Source organism: Lupinus angustifolius, unplaced genomic scaffold (assembly GCF_001865875.1).
Source record: "Lupinus angustifolius cultivar Tanjil unplaced genomic scaffold, LupAngTanjil_v1.0 Scaffold_1_921, whole genome shotgun sequence".
In the NCBI taxonomy this organism is placed as follows: Eukaryota; Viridiplantae; Streptophyta; class Magnoliopsida; order Fabales; family Fabaceae; genus Lupinus; species Lupinus angustifolius.
In genome coordinates, this window is record NW_017716238.1 from 68364 (window position 1) to 90991 (window position 22628).

Sequence of the window (22628 nt, forward strand, 5' to 3'; positions counted from 1 at the left end):
GGTGTTCTCCATTCATAAAAAGCATATAAGTTCAGATGTATTTCCTCAACTTTTCTTCTCTCCCTCTCTATGAAGCATTTTTTTCTACCTTCTCCTTATTTCTTTATGTGGCACGAGAATTGACATTAGTAATCATACTATAGAAATTCGAGAATTAGCACTTGTACCCACATTTTGGGAAATTCAAGATCGATTCTCATAGTGCAGTGAGAATATGAAACACAAAACTAGCTATTTTATCCTGGGAATGGTGTGATTGATAGATTATTTGCACATTTTTTGGTACTGCCACAAAACGTCTAAAAGATGGTGCTAACCAGAAAATTGGTCAATTAAATTACTAAATCGGGTTGTCACAAACAAGTATAAAAGATTATCGAATCCATAAGAACTTGTTTGATACTAACCTTTCAACTAAAATTGTTATTATAAGTTGTTTCTAGACAGAGTTTTGGTTGATTTGTTTGATTAACTAATTACTAACTAATTGATTAAAATATTTGGAATAAAGGTATTGGGAACGAATCTTACTACTCACTATCAATACACAATTGACTCGAAAACACTAACTCATTTAGCAATGATTCTTTCACACAAAAGATCTCAATGATAGTAAAAGCTAATGTCTTAGTTAAGTTAGTAGCTCATGAAATAAAATTCATTGTTTAGCAACTTTACACACAAGAATTATGACCCACAAAACTTACTTCTATGTCTAATAGTCTATGCATGTGAAATTGAATTTTAATGTAACACCTCAAATATACTAATGGCCAATGTCTTGGTCATATTAATAGCTTATCAAAATAGCTCTATGTCTAGTAACTAATTGACAAGATAAATATATATGAACTCTTAATCATATATCCATGTCTAGTAGTCTATGTTAATAAATTTGAGAGTTATTTAGTTATTGAATTAGCTCTATGTCTAGAAACCAAAACAACATGCATAAAGTGACAAATTTACATAAATCTATGTCTAGAAATGATATCAAATTGATGAATTGAATAAATTCAGAATTATAACAAGGATTTCTCCAATATTTCCGTTCACAATTCATACGAAAAGGTGATCAATCTTAAAGTAAACATTCAACACATAAACAACTTATAAGAATCAAAACATAGTAAAATAACATAAATTTGAATCAAAGTGTATACATTTGGATCATATTACATTCAATCCCAACAAGGAAGAGGTTTAGCTACGGATTTTCATGGTAACTAAATACAAAGATACAAAGAGAAAAACTAAGCTCATATGAGAAGAAGTTAACTCCTCAAAGAGCATAGATTGGCTCCTATAACCTTCCATCTTGCTTCTACACCTCAATCCAAGCTAAACTACCCTAAAAACTAAAAGAAATTGAGTACAAAGTGTTCCTATTTGAATATCTCCCTTACAGACCCAAGTTATACCCCTTTAATAGTGTCTGGATTCTGATTCCCACATTTAGCATACCGCCTTGCGTTGAGCATATCTCTTCGTATAACCAGACTTAACCTTTTAGTGCACTGGTTGCATTGGGCGCACATATTGGTATTGGGCGCACCTCCTTCATCCGTTGGGCGCGAGAGAGTCGCTTAGTATATCCGAGGTTGAATGTTGTGCTCAACCAATTTTTCATATATCGCTGATTCGACCATTCATATTGAAGATCCATATGTTAGGAATAAAATATCTTAAATTTAGCTCGATCCAACGGTGAACGAATGCAATTTCATAATTTTACTCGGACTGCTCATAGTTAAATTCTTACTTTTGTCCGAAAACTTAGTTTTTTGCAATAATTCCTTCAGTTTTGACATGCAGAAGCACTCTAAAGGTGATATTTGACAATTGAATATATTTTAAGCTTTTAGGTTTAATTAATCAACAAATTGGATTAAATAAAGAGTTAAATTGTCATAAAATTGATAGTTCAAATACAATATTTTGATACTTAACAGAAAGCGACATGATAGTAACTCCACTAATAATAATCTTGAATGCCATAATTAATTGTTATAAGTTATTTCTAACAATTATTCTATTCAATAGCGGTTAACCCAATTGCTATTTGCATCCCAAATAAAAAGGTTAGTAGGGTTGGGGTCTTAGATTTGATTTGAGAATAATATCCATGGTAAAATGAAAAAGTATATCATTTCGTCACAATATATTATCAGTACAAGACTGAGAAAGTCTGAAATCATTTATTTTATACCATCGATTGTGGCTGATTAACACTCCGATCGGCTCTAAAAGCACGATTTACCTGCTGCATGAACAATTTATTTGGGTATCATTAATTAGACCAATTGATTGGAGAAGTGATCACAAAAGAAAAAGGAATGACAGTTTAGTTAAAAAAGTTGCTTTATTTCGACATTTTAATTTTGAATCCCTTAAATCAATCAGAAAACTGAGATTTTAACTAATGAGATATGATTTTGACTGTTCTACCAATATAAATGCTAAGTGATGGATTCACCAATAAACAGACATGGAGTTATAATAGGCTCAGAACTAAGCGAATTAGAAAGGGGGCCATATAGATGTTTTTACTAATTTTCTTGCTTTAATGAAAAATTACTAGTGTAGGATGAGGACAAGTGTACTTAATTAAAAGCTGGACTATTAAATTGGCTTTGAAAACCTAGAGCATTACTTCTTTCTCTAACTTTTATTAAGCTTTTCTAAATATTTTATTTTTGGTAATTTCATCTTACCACTAAGATGGTAGAGGTTTACTCATTACTTAATGTGGTCGCAATATTGCAGTTGTGGTGATAGTTTCAACCGCATCATACCATAGTTATAGTGTAACACCGAATTATAATCATGCGGCCGCATTTATCGTAATGCAACCACATCAGGTCGCTTCAAGTTCAAAAAAATTCATCACTAAATAATTTTCATCACAATGACCGCATTCCATATTGCAAGGATGATAATGGCCGCAATCACAATAACAATAATTGTGACCGCAATTACGACCCCAAGTACAATTTAAAACACTCATGATCTCTATTGAAATGTGATCACATCTGATTGGTATTAGAAACTTACATATGCTTTTCTGATTGATTAATAAATGATTTAAAACGTATAACAATTTATGAGTTCAGGAATCTCATAAGTTGCAATGTATACAGATTCAACCAGAATCACAAACACATGGAGTTATTTGAGAGATTCAAGTAGCAATGTGACAAAAACTTGGAGTTCACTTAATGTTCTTGCCTTGTTAGTTAAAGATCCTTGTTGAGTTTCTTTAGAAAGTGCAGCCCCACGAACCAATGAAATCACAATAGTTGTTGTGTCTTCAATTCATATTGAATAAGTTACTTCCATTCTTTCAAACTTCGGATTGCATGCGATATTGCGATTATGGTAACTGTCGTAATCGTATCACATTATAATTGTGTTATGATATACTGAATTACAATAATATGGATGATTCACAGAATAACAATGATGTAGATGATTCACAAAATCACAATGATGCGGATGCTTCATACAGCAGCGCAACTGCATCGGACTTTATTTGAGTCACTTCAGAGTGCATCAAATTCGAAAATATTTTTCAATTATAAAAACGTTAGGATCACATAAGCCGCAATACAAATCACAATGATCACAATAACCACAATCATAATACCCAAAACTGTTATGCAAACACGTTCCAACTTTAAAAGACTAGATTTCGTCAATTGGATATTTTAAGTCACCAGAAACTTATTCAGTGGAATGTGGCTTTTAGACTGAGTAGGAATTAGTTTCTTTTCTGATTTTGGGGATAGAAAAATGAATGGATGGGTTGAAGAATAAGCTTTATGTGAAAACGCGTCCCTTCAAATGAGTCTGGAGTTCCAAATGAGCAGGAAAATCTTCATATCTTCCATAGCCAGAAAAAATAAGTGTATTAACAAATTGTCCAATTAGTTGTGAAGAAAATGTGAAAATAGTACTAAAATTTTAATTTATCTACTCATAATAAAAAGAAGTGACTAGAGAATATAATGAATATTTTGCCTTTTACCTCTTATTCCAAAAACAATAACAGATGACAATGACATCGTAGTAAATGAGAATAAGAGTCAATGTTCAACCATTGATCCTACATTCAAAGAAAATAAAGCTCCTACAAAAGAGAAACAGAATTAAAATTCTATCTAAAGAGAATTAGAAGTAAAATATGTGAGAGATACGGAGAGAATTTATCCCCTACAATAACTTAAAGCTAACTTTTAAACAGTGACATTCAAACTAGTATCTTTTACTAACACTAAAATAAAAAATTTCTCCTTTTCAAAAAAACTAAAACTGTGACCATATAATATATATAATTTAATTGGTTTTACAGTTGAACCATTGACCCAATAACTAGTGAATTTGGTGCAGTTTTAATAACATTGCATATTACATCACATCCCATGCATTAGAAACGGTGACGAATTTTACAAACAAATTAAAACTCATAGCTAAAAACCTCGTACATTAACCACATAAAAGATTGTTTTATGTCACACTACATATTACATCCACCTACCATATCATATAATATATGCTCAATCATAACTCATCAAGGGGTGTAGTATTCTGTGTAACAAGTGGTCTTGTACATATCTGTGTGCTCCCATTGCATTCAGTTAATTTAACATGTGATGTCTACACTTACACTTCGAACCAGGATCCTCTCCGGTATTGGAGAGAGGAGCTCGTAATATTATAATCATGCATTAACATCATGCTGTTGCACAACCAAGTTTGTATTTTCGAACGTTCATTCTTCCGTTAAGTGCAAGGGCAAGAACATCATATTCTTCCACGTACCAGAGTTCAGACACCACTGCCTGTATATAGGTTTAGAGCAACATCAAAGCATGTAATTTCAAGGATGATGTACTCACAGAAAAATATACAAGAAAATTATCAACTATCTTCAATTTTAAATAACATTATGTTTGAGTAATTTACATTGCCACTTCATTAAAAATCTTTTAATAGAGACTCTTCACTTCTTTAAAATACAGATTAAACAAAGTGTATTTATTTAAAATTAATTGTTTGAATAAGATCATTCTCGTCAAAGGGTAAGCCTCGACCGAGTGTTAGGGTTATTTTCTTGTGACAGAGATGTAAAACTTGAAATAACCTCTCCACTCACAATCTCACATAAATAAGATCATATACATTTACCCTCCACAAACTCTAAGAATAACTAATCTTATGCATTGTGTTGCCCTTTTTATTCAGTTTCAATATCAATTATACTAGACTGAAGTGCATGGGGTGCTTCTGGCTGTTTGCACAACAGATGGTGTAGATGCATATAGTGAATTTCCAAAGTGATGTATATAATGCACATGTAATCAGAGATTTAGGTCCTCAAATTTAGTATAAAAAACTAAAAATTTATAATAACTGAAACTTAAAATCTTACTTCCCCAAATAATCACGAATGATATAATCACAAACCTTGAATCCACGGATCTGATTTTGAAGTCTATCAACTAGCTCGTGGTAAAATTGAACATCATCTGACGTTGTATGCAATTTCTGCATATAACAAGAATAGAAACTAAATAATATGGTAAAGGTAGAAAATGGGATTAATATATACTTTTAGTTTATTATCCATCTGCCAAATAAAAAATCAAATGTTCCTTGGACCAATGTGGGAACCAAAATGCCAAAAAAATTATGGGACAAAGAAAGTTCTCTACTGTAGATTTTGTCATATCATAAAGTTAACCAAATTGAGAGTTGTCACTACACCATATTTATAGTTGTTATCATTCATGTTAGTGACCAAAGCCAATAGCCAGGGACGGATTGAGAAATCATTGGAGGGAGTATTGAAGAACAAAACTATCACATTTTACATATTTTACACATTACACATTTAACACATGTGTTTTATTATTTTGTTAATTAGTTTGTTTAGGCAAGTTTGTTACCTATTCATGTACTATAAATAAGGTCTTATACCTTTGATCAAATTCAATGAGAAATATCCACAAATTTCATTTTACGCTTCCGTGTATCAGAGCACCTTCAATAAAGGTGTTTCTACTACCGTTGTGCTTCATTATTTTTTACTCATTATCATCATTAGATCCTGCTTTCATTGCCAAATGGAAAATCAAATCATCAACCTCAAGAATCTCCTCAACAATGATTGTTTGAAGGCTCTCTTCTAAAAGCATTGACTTAGGTGCATTTTGTGGTGATCATTCCCTTTCTATTCAATAATTGGAAAATCCTTTATTTCTATGTCCCCTCTATGTGAGTCCCCATTTCCATTTGCATTTTGAATTCTCAAAGACATCTCTGTAGACAAGCAGTAAAGAAAGGTAGAAAGAACAACAACAAAAAAAACAAAGGAAACGAAAAGAATGGAAGCTCAAGAAAAGGCTGCTATCATTTCTAACACATGGAGAGGGAGAACCAAAGACCCAAAACGATATTCGTCGTCTTCTTCTTCATGGCGTATAATGGATTAGGAGGCTGAATATACAAAATTTCAATTGGAGACACCATCCAATAAGAGATACCACCCAAGAAAGTCAAGAACAAGAAGGGTCCTGGTCCTTCACTATGTTATGGTTTAAGGTGAGGATGTTGATAAGGAGAAGTGATGTGAATGGGAAATGTGTTAATGCAATGGAGGTATCAAGAAGGGATCAAAGGTTAAACAACATGCTTGGCTCATAGTGTACGAGTCTGAGTTATGATGAACAATCTTAAAATATTACAAAAGATATGTTGAAAGGAGCTCTTGGTATGCAAGGATCCATATTGAAGAGTAAGGGAAGAACACCTTATGCTTCAAGAGTAAGTTACATGATCTTGCAGCTAGAAGAGTTTTTTTTTACAATAATGGACAATTGGATTGTGTTCTAGCAGAAATGGCACAACATGGCAACAACAACAAGAAGATCAACAAGATCAACAACAACAACAAGATCAATAAGATCAACAACAAGAAGATCAACAACAACAAGATCAGCAACAACAAGATCAAGTGATTGAGAAAATCCAATCACGTTAGGATCGAAATTCCGATCCATTACATTGTCACGATATCAAATCGAATTATCAAGCTGGAGTCATTGTCATTTACCCTCCAGTTTGAGGGGGGCTATTGAAGAACAAAGCTACCACATTTTACATATATTACACATTTAACACATGTGTTTTATTAGTTTGTTAATTAGTTTATTTAGGTAAGTTTGTTACCTATTCATGTACTATAAATAAGATCTTATGCCTTAATCAAATTCAATGAGAAATATCCACAAATTTTATTTTACGCTTCCATATTATTTTCGCAATAGGGTAACATATATAAAAGTATATAAACAAACGTCGCGAATAATTTATTACAACGAAATTTTATACAAAATATAACTACTTCTACAGTATATATCACAAATGGTGTGAGTTTGATTTCTATAAAGAACATCCACCTAAACCATTAAATATGATTAATTGTTGAGATAATTATAACTTATAATTCAAACCTAATATAAATGAGTTTAACATCACAATCAAAAACTCTTAAATACATTAGATTTAGTGGTTTTGTTTTTTACTTATGCAGCCTCAAACTTAACCTTTGTGGGACTTATCCACCAAATCCCAACAATTACTTGGTATACTTTCTTTCCTCTTCACTTCATTTCATTGTAATTTTATTTGCCGTATGCCAAATAAAGAAAATATGCGCAAAAGTTCTAAATGTTTGCACAGTAAAACTACACTTGCATGTGGAGTGAAATAAATTGATGTGAATTTGAACTTCATATTCTCCTTTTAAGACTATAACAAATCAGAAAATGGGTGATAATATCACTTAGCAGCTAACTCAAATAAATTTCAAGAAACACTGTAGAAGTGTATTACCGAGGATGGACCCAAAAGCCGGGCAAATGACGTGTGAAGAATTGCAGCATCGTACTGAAAATGGAAATAATGAAGATCATCAGGCACCATCAAGCTATGCGTAATTTTAGTGGAATAAGTTAGTTCAAACCAACAATTAATCATGATTTTTTTTGATAAATGGAGAAACCTATTTTATTTATAGTAAAAAATATTACCTTTTGCCTAAGGTGATATACTAGAGCATCAAGTGATCTAACAGATTTTACAAGATAGTTATAAACAAAGGATAAAAGTAGAAACCTGTTATATTAATCAAATATGTTACTAATGCCGCAGCATAGATTTCAAATCATGGATAGTCAGTCCCCTGTTTTTAATTCCCAAAGCTTCCAAGTTCATAAATGGAGAACAAAATTTTCTTATTATGTATTGAAGCTTCACAACACACCTCTCCCTAAGTCATATTTTACATATCTGTCTTATACTGACATTATAAGAAAACCGAGTACCCAAGTGATGCTTACAAGTTGCTTTTCTGGTGCATGTGGAAGCGCATCCTTCAACTTAGCACGAATGGTTATGGGATCTGTCCCAGAGGTAACCTGCAGAACAAGCATAAAGTCATTAGCCTAGGCTAATGAACTTAGTATGGAATTCTAACAGAGAAACAATAGAACATAATGACTTAGAGTCAGAGGTACAGAGATGGTTTCAAATTTATATATATACTAATACTGATGATGCACAGATAAACAATTTCACCAATTGACTGAGAATAATGAATTTAAATTGTGGTTGCAAACCGCAATTGTAGCTACAATATTGCGGTTTTGGTGGTTCATGCAACTACACAATTGTGTTACTATTAGCTGCTTTTTTCCTACAATTGTGGTTAACACAAATACACTGTTAGAAGTCCGACATCAACTGCTCATTTTTCATGGTTATATACTTTTTGGGCTATTCCTGTCATAGTCATAGCTAATTGGTTTTGAGATGGAACCTGAACATAGTGATAAAGCTCAACTTCTCTGGTTCTCCGCCATGGGCCAGAAAGTTCCTTTGCCTAGTCCAGTAGGCTTATATGGAGCAGGGTTGGAAGTCTCAAATCACCTGCCTCATTCTCTGTAGTATGCTTTATGTATATGTTAGACGTAATAAATAGAATTTACACGAACGAGCTTGTCGTTAGCTTTTGTTAGTAGTTAGTATAAATAGAAGTAATTAGGAGGGGGAGGGGATGTTATGTTAGTTGACAGTTTTGGAGGGGAATTGATTCATAGGGGATCATTCGGTTATTCTTAACACCTGTAGTACATTCTTGGCTATTGAATAATAATACATACATACATACATACTCAAAATCACCTTGATCCTGAGCACATCTTCATACTCAGTTCTTTGATTGTCAATTTTTATAGCGGTTTTCCCTTGTATATGGCTCGTCACATCGGAAACATAAACCTTTTTCCCGCTTCTCTCTCATCTCTGCCACAGTCAAAAGCTTCAACTCTCCCCTTCGGTTAGGTAAGCTCTCCACCATACGATTAAACCTAAAACATGCCACTACACTGCCCACCGAAGTCTGCTCAGCTTTCTTCTCCAACGGAACTTTGGTATCCACTATAAGAGTTCGGGTTGTTGAACTGTTTCGGTAAAAACTAGGATTTTTCGTAAAAATACCTGAATTCGTCTTCTTGTTCAGCACCACATTCTTTCACTCATCATAATAGATTTTTGGATTACCTCATACAAGGTTTGCAACTCATACAATCTTACCTCCACTTGAATCTCTTCCTTCAACCCATTCAAGAAAATCTTCTTGACGAATTCTTAGTCTATCTCCTTCAAGGCCCCCACGAACTTCTCAAATTCGTCCACATATTCATCTACCATGCCGATTTGTTTGAGGGCTAACAACAGCTAAAATGGATTCTGAATCATGGAAGACTGAAACCTTCTAACCACCGCCACCTTAAAGCTCTCCCAGGTTGGCGTCGGGTTACAACGTACCCACCATCAGTACCAACTCAATGCCCTTCCTTCCAATGCAATCATGGTGGCTTGCATCTTTTCTTCCTTAGAAACCCTCTTTAATAAGAAGACACGCTCCAGTTTGTGCATCCATCCAAATATATTGATGAATTAATTTCAAGATATAGGGCTTTCCCATTATAACAGGTTGTTCAAAAAGATTCTCTGTTCTTCCATCAACTATTCGGCTTTTTCCCGGATACTCGGGTTCAAATATCCATGGATTCGCTGTTTGTTTACTAGCTTCATATAATTCAGAAAACACAAGTTTTCTCGTGTCCGCCCATTCTGTCTCGCCCTAAATGGAATGGCTCTCTTAGTTACGCTGCACCCCGGTCTGAGTCCCCACGTCCTCTCTTCTCTGCCTGCAACCCAAGAAGTTGCCTTTGCCAACACAACATTAGGGCCGTCCCCTTCATTCTATGTCGACCCCAACCTGGGGCTGGCTTTTTGGGAAGCCTGTTCCCACCGCACTCACGGCTCGGTTGGCCTTCCTGCGGTAGTGGGAATTCTCCCGTTCCCTGGTCAAAGACTTGGTTGGATGCGGGATCTACTCCACGAGGAGCGGTACGGACGTAGATGATATCATATCATCACGACCTCTCTTTTCGTACTGCTAGGGATGCTTAACGCCACTTCGCCAACTGGTGTTACCTGGGCTTTCGTGTCTCTCAGTGTGGTCAGCACTGGGTGTTTCCGAGCAGCGAGGCTTACACCCATTCGCATTAGTTCATCCAAAGTTCCTTACCCTTATGCACGAATTATTGAATAAGCCATCTTCCTATCAAGGTTAAGGAGTCAACTGAGCATCTCAGCGGCAGGATTGAATACTCGGATTGAGTCAGAGTTCACGCCGCCCACCCTGAACAAATAGGAGGCGTGGGCCACAGGTCGCACATAAGCCGCCGGATCGCACGACAGAAAAACACCCAAAATACAGATGCACACTCCAAAATGTGAACTATTAATCTTCATTGGAGCATTTTGGTGGTAGTCGTGACCAACAACCATCAATAGTCGGCTCGTTGGTAAGGCGAGAGCTTCAAGCCTGATTTCAGGTTCAGGTGGCACACCCCCCACACAAGCACCACCCGATGAAGGGGGGCGGGGAAAGCTACAGGCCCAAAACCTTCGACCCTTCTTTCTCAATGGGGGTGCCCGGAGCACCTCATCTTGTCATTTCGTTGTTGCTCATTCTCGTTAGGGTTAGGCCGAAGCGTTTGGCCTTTCCTTCTCCACACCCGCTCATGCTTTGATGACCTATCGCATGGTAAAGAGAAGAGAGTATGAAAGAATAGTAAACAGAGCACACCACAGAAAGATTCTAAATATGATAAGTCCCCCTTGGATTCGAGAAGAAGGAAATGAAGAACGGGAACGAAACGAAATGAGGCGTTTCCAGCTCTAGTTTCGGATGAGCTTCTCCCAATTATGTCTGGTAATAGAATAGGGCGGCTTGCTCTGACCAAGACTCCACTTTTTGCTCCGTCCATGGAGCGTATGAATTTCCTAGAATGTAGATTGACCAAAAGAGGGAATGAAGGGATAAGAATAGGAATAATAAGACCATTGGAAAAAGGGGCACCTGAGGGAACATCTCTACTGACGAACCATTTCAATAGGAAGGGTGCTGCCGTGCCACGAGGCACGACCATAGAAGTAATGAAAAATATAAAGTTATGTAGTTGGACCATCTGCTCTATCCGTTCGAGTTTCGCTTCTCTAGATCGGACGAAGATGAGACGCTAAAAATGAAAGTGTTCGCAACGCATACCGAAAGGATACCAATGAAGCCGACCATTAATGACTAGTTCGAACACCATGAGCGGTCTGATCCCTTATTTGATCAAAGAGACTGCTCACAGGGGTCTTGAACCACCTCTTCCCTCCTGCCCTTCTTGAAGGAATTGGTCTCAGTCCCTTGTTCTCATTCCAGTCTCGGTCGATAGGTAGGCGCTGTGAAAAAGATTCCCTTCCTACAAAAAAGGAAAGGACAGACAGCAGGGAAGGATATTCTTTGAAAGCCTACTACTCTTTTGCCCCTTGGCTAGCTTGCTTGCATGGAATGAATAGGCTTGCTGACTGGCTTACCACCCACTTTAACTAGAAAGCATAAAGCAGAGATGTCATACTCTTCTTTCGTGCACTACGCTTAAGACATAGAATTCGAACTCAGAAAGAAAGACATTGGCTTTCTTCCCGGCCCGGAATGAAAGAGCGAGGGGAAGATATCTTTATATAAGGAATTCCATCTCCGATTGCTACTGGTTCACTGGCAAAGCATTTCCTCCCTCTTCTTTCTTCATGTTCACATCTTATTGATTGATTTATCGTCCTCCAAAAAATAAACCTCCATCCGATCGATAAGCCAATACTTCCATGTGCCTCTACTGTTCGTCCTGGAGCAGCACCGAAGAAACTTTCTTTCATCCCTGCTCATCAACCTCGCGCCGCCGGTCATCAAACTTTTCGACCCTGAGGGAGGGGTTTTCAGACAAATCCATCATTGAAGGGCTAGAAGCCGGATCGCTCACTCATCAATTTCTGCTTCTCCCAATGGGAGCCTTTACTAGTAAAGGTGGGGAGGCGAATGGGGAAGCAAAAATTATAAAATGGAAATGGAAGTTGGGGTCCTATTGAGCTGCTACATAAGATCATCTTTTATGGGTTGAGGAGGCTGCCTAGCAATCCTCTCCCATCCATCCGGAGATATTCAAGAAGTTTATTGCTTGCGTCCAAGGTCCAACCGCCTGCGGAACTTGAACAGGCCCTACACGACTCGGAGAAAGAAAGATGCACATTTAGAGAGCACTCACTGAGTGACTTACGGAATCTCTTATCTCTCCGAATTGACATGAGGGACTACATTTCTGCCTATAATGGTGAAATGGAATTACCTTTAGTTAGATAGGGTGAAGTTCTTATTTAATTAATCAATTAACTTTTATCTAAAAGATAAGTGGTCCTCTTTCCGCTCTTCTTGTAAAAAATAAAGAGACATCGATACATAGACCCCAAAGCCCAAAAGGCCTACGAACGATGAGGTCGGTAACTGGTGTGGGCTAAGATCCTTTACGAACTGGAAGAGAAAAGCTGCACTTCCCGCGCTATTCCGTGGTTCAGTAAGAGAAGGTGATCCCTTCTCAATACTTTACCGGGGGATTTCCCCTTGAAGTTGAAGAGGGTTCATGCCTAGAATGCGTTCTTTTCATAGTATAAGATACCCACGCATAGAGACTAGGCTACACATGAAAAGGAAAGGGCTTAGAAGCTACTCCAACTGGTGGACCCCCAACTGGAAATGAATAGACTAGAACTAGATCGCTTGTTGTAGAAGGAATGTCATTGTCACTGGCTAGCAAGGAGAAGGAATAAACCGCCATCGAATACCTATAACCACTCTGCTTTCAAGCCCTTTTTTTTCCACTCATGAGACCACGTGAACGTGGGTTACCCTGGTTTATCCTGACGAGACAAGACTCCTGCATCGAATATGGGTGGAGGGTGGAGAAGGATAGAAAGGTAGTTTCCTCCTGTAAGGGAGATGACTTCTTCCTTGCCCTTTGAAGAGCGAATAACAAGCGCTTTGAATCAAGCTCTTAGAGTACTCGTAAAGACCTGAAAACAACGTTTTGATTTTTTATAAAGAGATTTTTACTTAGTCTTGGCTTATCTTTCTAAAGGGAAGAGGTAGCCTTTAATAATGCCATCACTTCTCTCACTCCTAACCGGGCATGACGGAATAAAGGAGTTGGGAAGCGACATTACATTATTGGATCGATGATGGGGTTTTTTCAAACCTTATTCTCTCTTTCTTTGAATTACTTGATCCGATTTATTATTTAAATCCCTCTTTCTCTATGATGCAAATTCGGCTACTCACCTTTTCAATTGAGTGGCATTTGGGCCCATAGATGGAGTCATCCCATCAAATGCCTTTTTTGAGCCTTTTTCGCTCTTTGTAAATGGCAAATCCCAAGTTTAGTTACAAATCTTTACTAGATTTTTGTAGTAAACAGATGTCTGAAAGAGGGCATACTAAAAGCACGTAGATCATCGAAATTGGAACCTTTTTTCAACTCAGTTTAACCACCCCATGTATGCGCGCCAGTCTCTTGCTTGGATTCCTTCTAACGAGTTGGACTCGAACCAACACCTCTTGCAGAAAACGAACTACAATTAGTATGTCCGGGGGGATAAGGGGTTCTTATCCCAAGGTCCGCCGGTGTTACGACTCCACCTCCGGTGACAATTCCCAAGACCTGACGAGAGATCTCTCTTCCTCCATTTTTGTTTGGGCATATGTCACTGCTTTGTTTGCGTTTCCATTGCCCTCAGCCTGTCGGTCGGCCAGGGCGCCCTGAGGTGTGGGAAAAAGCCCAAATCCCTTAATTTATCATTCCTTCTATGCATGTATCGGAACAAAAAAACTTGTATAAGATCAAAAGAAGTCCTTCTCTTATGCCGGGTCTGGGGGAGGAAGAATTGAATCTGCCTGGAGTGAGCCTAGTCTGGGATCTTTTCCCATAGCCTTCTTTATTCTTTTAAAACCAGGTCTTTCTTTCGTATGGGACGTGGGATCTTTTTTTTCCTAAATCCATTCACCTTGCTAGCCTAAGGCCTTAATTAAGAGTTATCCCTTCTAACCAAACCAAAGGGGCTCATTACTCGTTTTCATATTGGATTAGGATGGGACTATCCATACAGGAATTCCCTTCTTCTTTCATTTCACTACTCCTTTCTTTCAACTTTAAAGGCTTAGTTCGTAGTTGAAGGAAGGTCTCGTATCTCGAGATCTATGTGAAGAGAATAATCTTCGGTGAGTGAAGATTACACCCGTCCCAATTCAACTCCTCTTTCCTTCCGATGAAGGGGTCTTGTTCGATGAATGGATTGATCATGAGCTTACAGTGCCTTTTAGAAAGCATAGCCTCATTGTTCACTCACTAGCTACGCTATAACTCCCATCAATCTAAAAGAATGACCTGGATTGGTTATGGCCTTCTTGTTGCCATGGAGGCTTCTTTCGATCGATCAAGGTTGCATTCCCTTCCTTTGATTGAGAGAAGGAAGAATGGAATTGGTTCTAGTGAAAGAAATTAAAGCAAGGGGAAAGATTGACGTAGGTAGATATGCGGAGTCTTTGCTGTGACAATGCCCACCTTTCGGCCTCTCTTTGATCATTCCATTGTTTCGATGCTTGCCCTTTATGCATATGAAGCAGTAGTTTCGATTGAACTAGACATTTATCCCGCTGTTGGTAGGCTCAGAATTAAAGGAAGTGAACTGGTGGGACTCTGCTACTTACGAGGGTTGATGTGGAAGAAGGGGCGACTTTAGTTTCTCGGAAGGAGTAAGGACTAAAGGCCTAGAGTCAATTGTTGGTGGTTCAGGAAGTTAATCAGATTCATCCTATAAAAGATGGTACGAAAGGGATTGATTGGGGTTCATCGACATTTGAGATTCAGTTTGAAAAGAATCCATAATCCTCCTCTTTAATTTAGGAACTTCACTCGTGGAGGAAGGAATAGCACCCAAAAGCCGGTTGGGTCAAGCATCACATAGTTTTGAAGGGGGAGACACTCGGTTCCTACTAACTAAACACAAGCAACTTCTTTATTGAAAAGTCAATCTGAAAGCATACTTTCGGGGCTTCCATCGAAGAGAAACAAATGAAAGGCTTTCATAAAAATTCTTGTAGAATCGAGAATGAAGTTTTCATTCTGTACATATCAGATCATGAATTAGTAACTGCATCCAATCTCCAAAAAAATCTCAATTGTTTCGAATTTTCTCTTTCTCGAGTAGAATATTTATAAAATCCCCATAAATAGGACCAAACCTTATTCCATGGTATTTACATAAGATTCCTCTTTCTTATTCTTAAGCAAGTCCCCGAGAGGGCTTAGTCGATCCATGATTTATGTTTCGTCTTTCGTTTCCTTTTCGTTTGTTTCGAGAGATATATCGATCAATTCCGATTCTTTTTCTATTGATTCTTTTCCGATCGAGATGTATGGATCCATGGGTCTATGTGTCTATATAGATCCTGATCTAGTTCATGGATTAACGAAAATGTACAAAAACTCTATTTGCCTCTGCCATTCTATGAGTCTCTTCCTTTTTGCGTATGGCATCGCCACTCCCTTTGGCAACATCCACTAATTCGGAACTTAATTTGAAAGCCATATTTCGACCCGGACGTTTTCGGGATGCCCCTAATAACCAACGAATGGCAAGTGCTTTTCCTTGTGTGGATCCTATTTCAATGGGAACTTGATGAGTCGATCCGCCTACACGTCTTGCTTTTACTGCTATATCGGGAGTTACTCCACGTATTGCTTGACGTAAAACAGATAGTGGATTTGTTTCTGTCTTTTGTTGAATCTTTTTCATAGCTCGATAGATAATTTGATAAGCCAATGATTTTTTTCCGTGTTTCAGAATACGATTAACCAACATGTTAACTAATCGATTACGAAAAATGGGATCGGATTTTGCGGTTTTTTCTTCTGTAGTACCTCGCTGTGACATGAGCGTGAAAGGGGGAATCCGTTTTCTTTTATAACTTATAAGGGCTAAAATCATTTATTTTGGCTTTTTGGTCCCATATTGTAGGGTGGATCTCGAAAGATATGAAAGATCTCCCTCCAAGCTGTACATACAACTTTCATCGAACACGGGAATCTCCAATTTGCGCCAACGATCGCACCCTCGTTCTTCCTGCTTCGTGTGATTACCTACCGTCTCACTGCTTTCTTCATTCAGGTTGTCGGCGGACCGAATTCCCAGCTTCTCTGTGATCGCAGTGAGCAGTTCTTCTATTTTTCTGGTTCGGGGTTCATTCAATTCTAATTGGGTTCGTAGCTCTTCCCTCTCCTGTCGTAACTCCTCTCACTCTTGGTTCCAATCTTCTAAACTTCTTGCCATGCTTCTTGTTAGGACCATATGTAGCACAACGAGTGTGTGAGATTTCAGGGCACCGGATTAGTGCTCTGATATTAGTGCTAGAATTGGTAATCAAGAATGGAAAGAATTAAAGAACTGAGTATGAAGATGTGCTCAAGATCAAGGTGATTCTGAGTATGTATGTATGTATTATTATTCAATAGCCAAAAATGCGCTAGAGGTGTTTGAAAGAATAACCAAATTATCCTCTATAAATCAATTCCCCTCCAAAACAGGAAACTAACATAATATCCCCTCCCCCTCCTAATTACTTCTATTTATACTAACTACTAACAGAACCTAACGACAAGTCCGTTAGTGTAAATTTTGTTAATTGCGTCAAACATATACATTTTTTATAGGTGGCTTCGGTTTAATACCTCCCCTATCCCTATCATACTTGTTGGGCTATTTCTTCAATGTCAATTGGTCTCGACATGCCATGGTTATCTTCTATTTATTTGTAAGTTAGAAAATTCAAAAAACAAAGCCACTTAAGGCCAAAAGCTAATAACATTCTTTGTTGGTCAAGCTTCACCATTCTAAGTTTTCACTTGACATGACTCAGTATATCACACTACTTTCTGTGTGTCTAGAGAGAGAAGAGGGTGGGTGTGGTGGGAGGAATCCGGTGGAACTATGTGCATCTCTTAGTCTATAATACATGTATCATGGATAAGGAGACAAAATACATGATCCTGTAGATAATGTAAAGTAACCTGCCAGCAACCTAGGAGCACACCAGTTGAAGTCAAAACCACCCTATCCAAAACAATTTTCAAAGGGCAGAGTGTCCCAGCAATGGCTTGCACAGAAGATGCTTCAGCTTCTATCTAAACAAAAATGATGGTACCAGTTAGAACAGCAAAATACCAAAAAGAAATGGGACATCCAAAATGAAAGTATACCTCTCCTTTAGTGGCAGGTACAGGTACAATATGGTGAGAGGCATGGAACATGCTAAAATGGTACAGACTGGAGTTCTGAAACCAGATTGCTAATTGAAACACATGTAAGAATGCTGATAAAATAACACAAGATAGAGAGAAGATTGAAGCAAGTCATGTATGTTTAAACATATAGACTAACAATTTGTTGATATAACTGCAGCTTACCTTTGTCAAAGTACGGAGTAAATATACTTTTGACAGCATCCCTGTGTCATGCAAACCATGCACGTGTTATATGAATATCAAAATTTCTTGATATAAAGTAGTAAAAAAATCAGATGATGAAGGATATGTGAAGGTGAAGATATAATGGTAATCACAATTTATAGAAGTGGTAAGCTATGCCCCTTCTAAACCAGAAAATCAAAACAAAAAGATGGTAAATCAAACTGCATGTTCTGTGGTTAAATTGTATATAAAGAAGAGGAGTCAGAGACCGTATAAATCCTGGCTCAAACAGTAGAAAACAGAAAATATAGGAATGGTGTACGATTTTGACAGATTTTGGGAAAGATGGCTTCTCTATTGTCAGTTTTAACTAAATTATGCAACATTGTAGAATCTGGTGAGCTTGGCGCAACTGTAAGGTTGTTGCTTAGTGACCATGAGGTCACATGTTCAAATCCTGGAAAAAACTTATCCACTTACGGGAGTAAGGTAAGTACATCTACCCTCCCTACACCTCACTAAGTGGGAGCCTCATGTACTAGACCACCCTTTTCTAGAATCTGAAACTTCAAGTGAATTCATAGGAGGTAAACTCAAAAGTGTATTTTCATAAAAACAGGGGTCCTGATATTGATTTCAACAACACTTTAGAGACCTAAAATAAAATTTGCACAAAAAGAAACAAACCAAAATGTTCAACATGATGAGATTTGTAACAAAAAACAATCGTACTTCATCCTAGTAAAGTATAAAGTATTTATAACAATCTTTAAATGCAAAATTGAATATAATGCTAATAGAAATTTACAAATGAATAGTAACGGATGAAAGAACCAGTACTATAGGGAGAAATAGATCAAGCAGTACGTTTACTATTGGTTTGGTACAATGCAATGCTACACACGAGGCTATGAAGACACCTTATATTTTAGCCTGAATCTATCTAGAAAACTTATGCAACAATTTTGCTGAAATTTATCTCAGATCTTTATCCCTTTTTGTTGTTTACCAGAAACATGTATCTCTAGCATGATCCATTTGTAAATTAAGATGATAACATACTCGGTTAATCTCAAATTCCCGAAGGACTCTAAACCTAGACCCTGTGACAAGCAACAGGTTTATCCTATGAATACTGTGAAAGGTTTCTCACTGTTATGCAAGTTCACAATAAACCAACACAAGAATTTTCTAGAGACAATAAGGCGATGATGCAGAATACATATCAGATAAAGGAAGGAGCATCTTAAAAAGACCGAAATACAATCTTCCAATTCAAAACCAAGGCCAAAGTCAGAAAATCAAAACATCTTAAGCATAGATAAATAAAATCATCATTAATACAATCCATGAGTTATATTAATGCTTACGCGATGGGGACAGAGAATTCAGTGCTCAAATACAATACATTAGCTCGCACCGGAGGATTTGCTGGCTGCATATGGAAAATAATAATCATCAGGTGCTGCTCAAATGGCTCCTCAAAACATGGCACAAAGTATTAAATGTTACCTTCAGTACAGATGTTACAGATCCATCCTTCAAGGTGAAAATATCTGAAAGCGATAAGGACTGCGAGGTTTCGCCGTGTTTCAGAAAAGCAGCTCTGTGCTCATCAAGATCTCTTGCCATCTTCTCATAAAGCTTGGATCTTCTCTCAGTGTTTGAATTAGGAGAATCTGAGACATACCCTTTTAAACTTAGCATCACAATCGCATATATCTCCTCCCAAAATCAGATTTTGAGTAAAAAATACCAACCAAGAGAACTTCTTCACAATAAAATAAAATACATTGTAAAAAATTCTAAAATTTATCAAATAATCACAGATTTGCTAAATTTTAATTCCTAATTAAGGATAGTTTCACTAGTTGATACAAAAGTAAAGGACCTAATTTAACAAATGATTCAAATGGTAGACAGCATCACATGATGTGGCCGCAATATTGTGATTGCAGTAACTGCAGCAACTGCATCACACCCCACAATTGCAGTAATCACAGCGCCGCATTTGAGTCGCATCAGGCCGCAACATAACTGTATCCAGAGCCGCCTGAGACCTTATCAATTTCAACAATATATTTTTACTCACAAAATAATTTACACCACACCCGAAATCGTAGTAGCCACAACCATGACCACAACCGTAATTTAAAACACTGAATCTTTTATAGGTTAAATTGTCAAAGCAGAATTTGTAAAATAATTATGAAATAGAAAGAATTATGAATAATTTTACCTAAAGAGGAAGATGATGAAAGAGAACGTGTTGAGTTATGGAGGGCCATTTGGAAGAAAGTGAAGAAAAGGAATGCTGAGATGAGCCAAATCAAAGCTACTGTTTTGGAATGACTCCACCAACTCGAGTTCCCATTCCTACCCATTATATCATAATATTGAACACTACACAGAATCAAACAGTGAATACAGTCCCAACCAAGACAGTGTTAAAACCACTCAATTGGTGATTCCTTCTTCTCAATTGTAAATTATTAATTGTCATAGAATCATCATAGATACACATCTGTTCTCCCACGTGTCACTTTATCCCATGGGCATGTGAGGATTCAGAAAAAATATACTTAAATTAAAATTTAATTATTAAATATTTTTTTGAACAATCATACTTTCACAATACATAGAGTGGTACTTGCGACAGCAAATATGCTCTCATTAACTAAGCTGCCGTGAATACGTGGAAATAAAACTTAATAAATATGTATTCAAAATTAATTTTGTTACTGTGTTTGTTTAACATTATTTTTTTATTTAAAATTTGAACAGTTAAAAATATAGATATCTATCTATTTATTACTATATTTACTATTTACTATATATAATAAAAAAAACTTTGGATGATGATTTCGGACACTTATTAGTGCAATTTTTCATTTTTAAATAGGAACTATTCAACCAATTAATATCATCATGCAATTAACTATCAACCAATTAATACTTTTATTATCCAATAATTTTATCATCCACTTTTGGTAATAAAACCTTAATATAATTCATTCATCTTCTCTTATATAGTTTTTTATTTAAATTAAAAAACTATACATTTTCACTTCATTCAGTAATTTGCATTAATCTATCTATTATTTAACATTTAGTATTACTCTAAAAATTACAAATTTACTGTATTTTTCACTCCTCAAAGCTTTAAGATACTTTTCAATTTTAATATCACGGTTCAAATTATTTTGATTTTAATTTTTCCCTATTAAAATTAAAAATCAAATTCAAAATTAAAGTTTTTTATAACTTTTAAATATATTTTTAATAAAAAAGACTCATATAGTTTAACGATATGATTTCCCTATCATTACTAACAAAATCAAAATTGAAAATGAAAAAAGTCATTTCATTTTCTACGACTTTAAAAAAATATAAAACAAAATCACATAGTATCATGTTTCAGTTACCTATTTTCATTAGAAATTCAAAGTCAAATTTTTCATTTATTTTTCTTATGTGTTTGAACATACAAATTATATATGTAATGTGTATTCTTAACAATGCGAATATATGGGTAACCTGTGTTCTTAGAAGTGCAAGTGTAGGGTAGCATGTATGTTTTTTTAACCATGCGAATACACGGGTCATATGTGTATTCTTAACAATACGAATGCACTGCTAATATATGTGTTTTTAGTCATGCGAATGTACGAGTAACATGTGTGTTCTTAATTATACGAATGCACATATAATAATATGTGTTCTTAATCATGTTGCAAAAAATATCACCCAATGCAAATGCATAAATAACTTGTTAGTAAAATTTAATAATGAACTACTTTAGTACTTCAAAAAAAATGTTCCACCAATATTATTCATGGAAAATTGAAAAATTTTGTCCACCAATTTTACTATATAAAAATCTAATATAATTAAGTAGATTACCTAATAGGTTTAATAATCTAATATAGTTAAGTAGATTACCTAATAGGTTTAATAGTCCTATGATCTAAAATTTGAAATATGTTTTTGTAAGAAGTATATTTGAACACCTCATTTTATTTGGGCAAAGTGAAATAGGATAAAAAATTAATTATACAAAGGTCAATGGTTTTTTCAAGTGAATAAATTTTTCATGTTGTTAAGATTTATATATTGACTTAAATGAATAAATACACATGTTTATTAAGAGTTATTTGTTAGTTTAAATGGATAACTCATATTGTTTGTTAAGAGTTGTCTATTATTTAAAAATGAATAAACTCAAATAGTTTTTAAATAGAAAATAAGAATCATTTCAGTTTATCAAAGATGGTTAGCACTTTTTATCCGTATTCTTTTTAAAAGTGACCTATTCTCTTCACAAAGCCTCGTATTTTCAACTATAAATAAACTTCATAGTATCCACTTGAAACACACACCAGAAAACACCAAAAACTCTAGATTTCTACCTACATATCCATATCCATATCCATCAAAGACAACCAATCTCTAAAAATTTGTGCAAGCCAATTTGCACTCCAGAGAAGAAAAGTTGTATAATCATCAATGTAAGTGTCACATTGCTTTGTAGATTTCTTCCATGACGCTATTGACCATGTTTTCAATCTCATGTTCCATAAATATTGAAACTAAATCATAATAAAGATGAAAGAAAGGTCATGGCTGCATATCTTTTCCTTGTATCATCTT

The 22628-nt window shown here is 36.0% G+C and overlaps 1 protein-coding gene across 3 annotated transcripts; it reads right to left on the reverse strand.

The window, feature by feature from the left end:
- Positions 1-4333: 4333 nt before the first annotated feature.
- Positions 4334-20458, reverse strand: LOC109337062. Of its 3 annotated transcripts, XM_019573933.1 has the most exons (12): positions 20218-20458; positions 19491-19657; positions 19349-19413; positions 17976-18016; positions 17769-17857; positions 17580-17693; positions 8403-8480; positions 7897-7950; positions 6812-6817; positions 5467-5547; positions 4735-4841; positions 4334-4664 (listed from the first exon to the last, which is right to left on the reverse strand). In XM_019573933.1, coding segments are annotated over exons 1-12 (948 nt in total). In that variant the 5' UTR covers positions 20363-20458; the 3' UTR covers positions 4334-4663. The 3 variants fall into 3 exon arrangements, 2 of the variants coding, with proteins under 2 accessions (XP_019429478.1, XP_019429479.1); XR_002106396.1 differs by lacking the exon at positions 6812-6817 and having other exon boundaries at positions 4334-4841; positions 7881-7950; XM_019573934.1 differs by lacking the exon at positions 6812-6817 and having other exon boundaries at positions 4334-4841.
- Positions 20459-22628: the final 2170 nt, after the last annotated feature.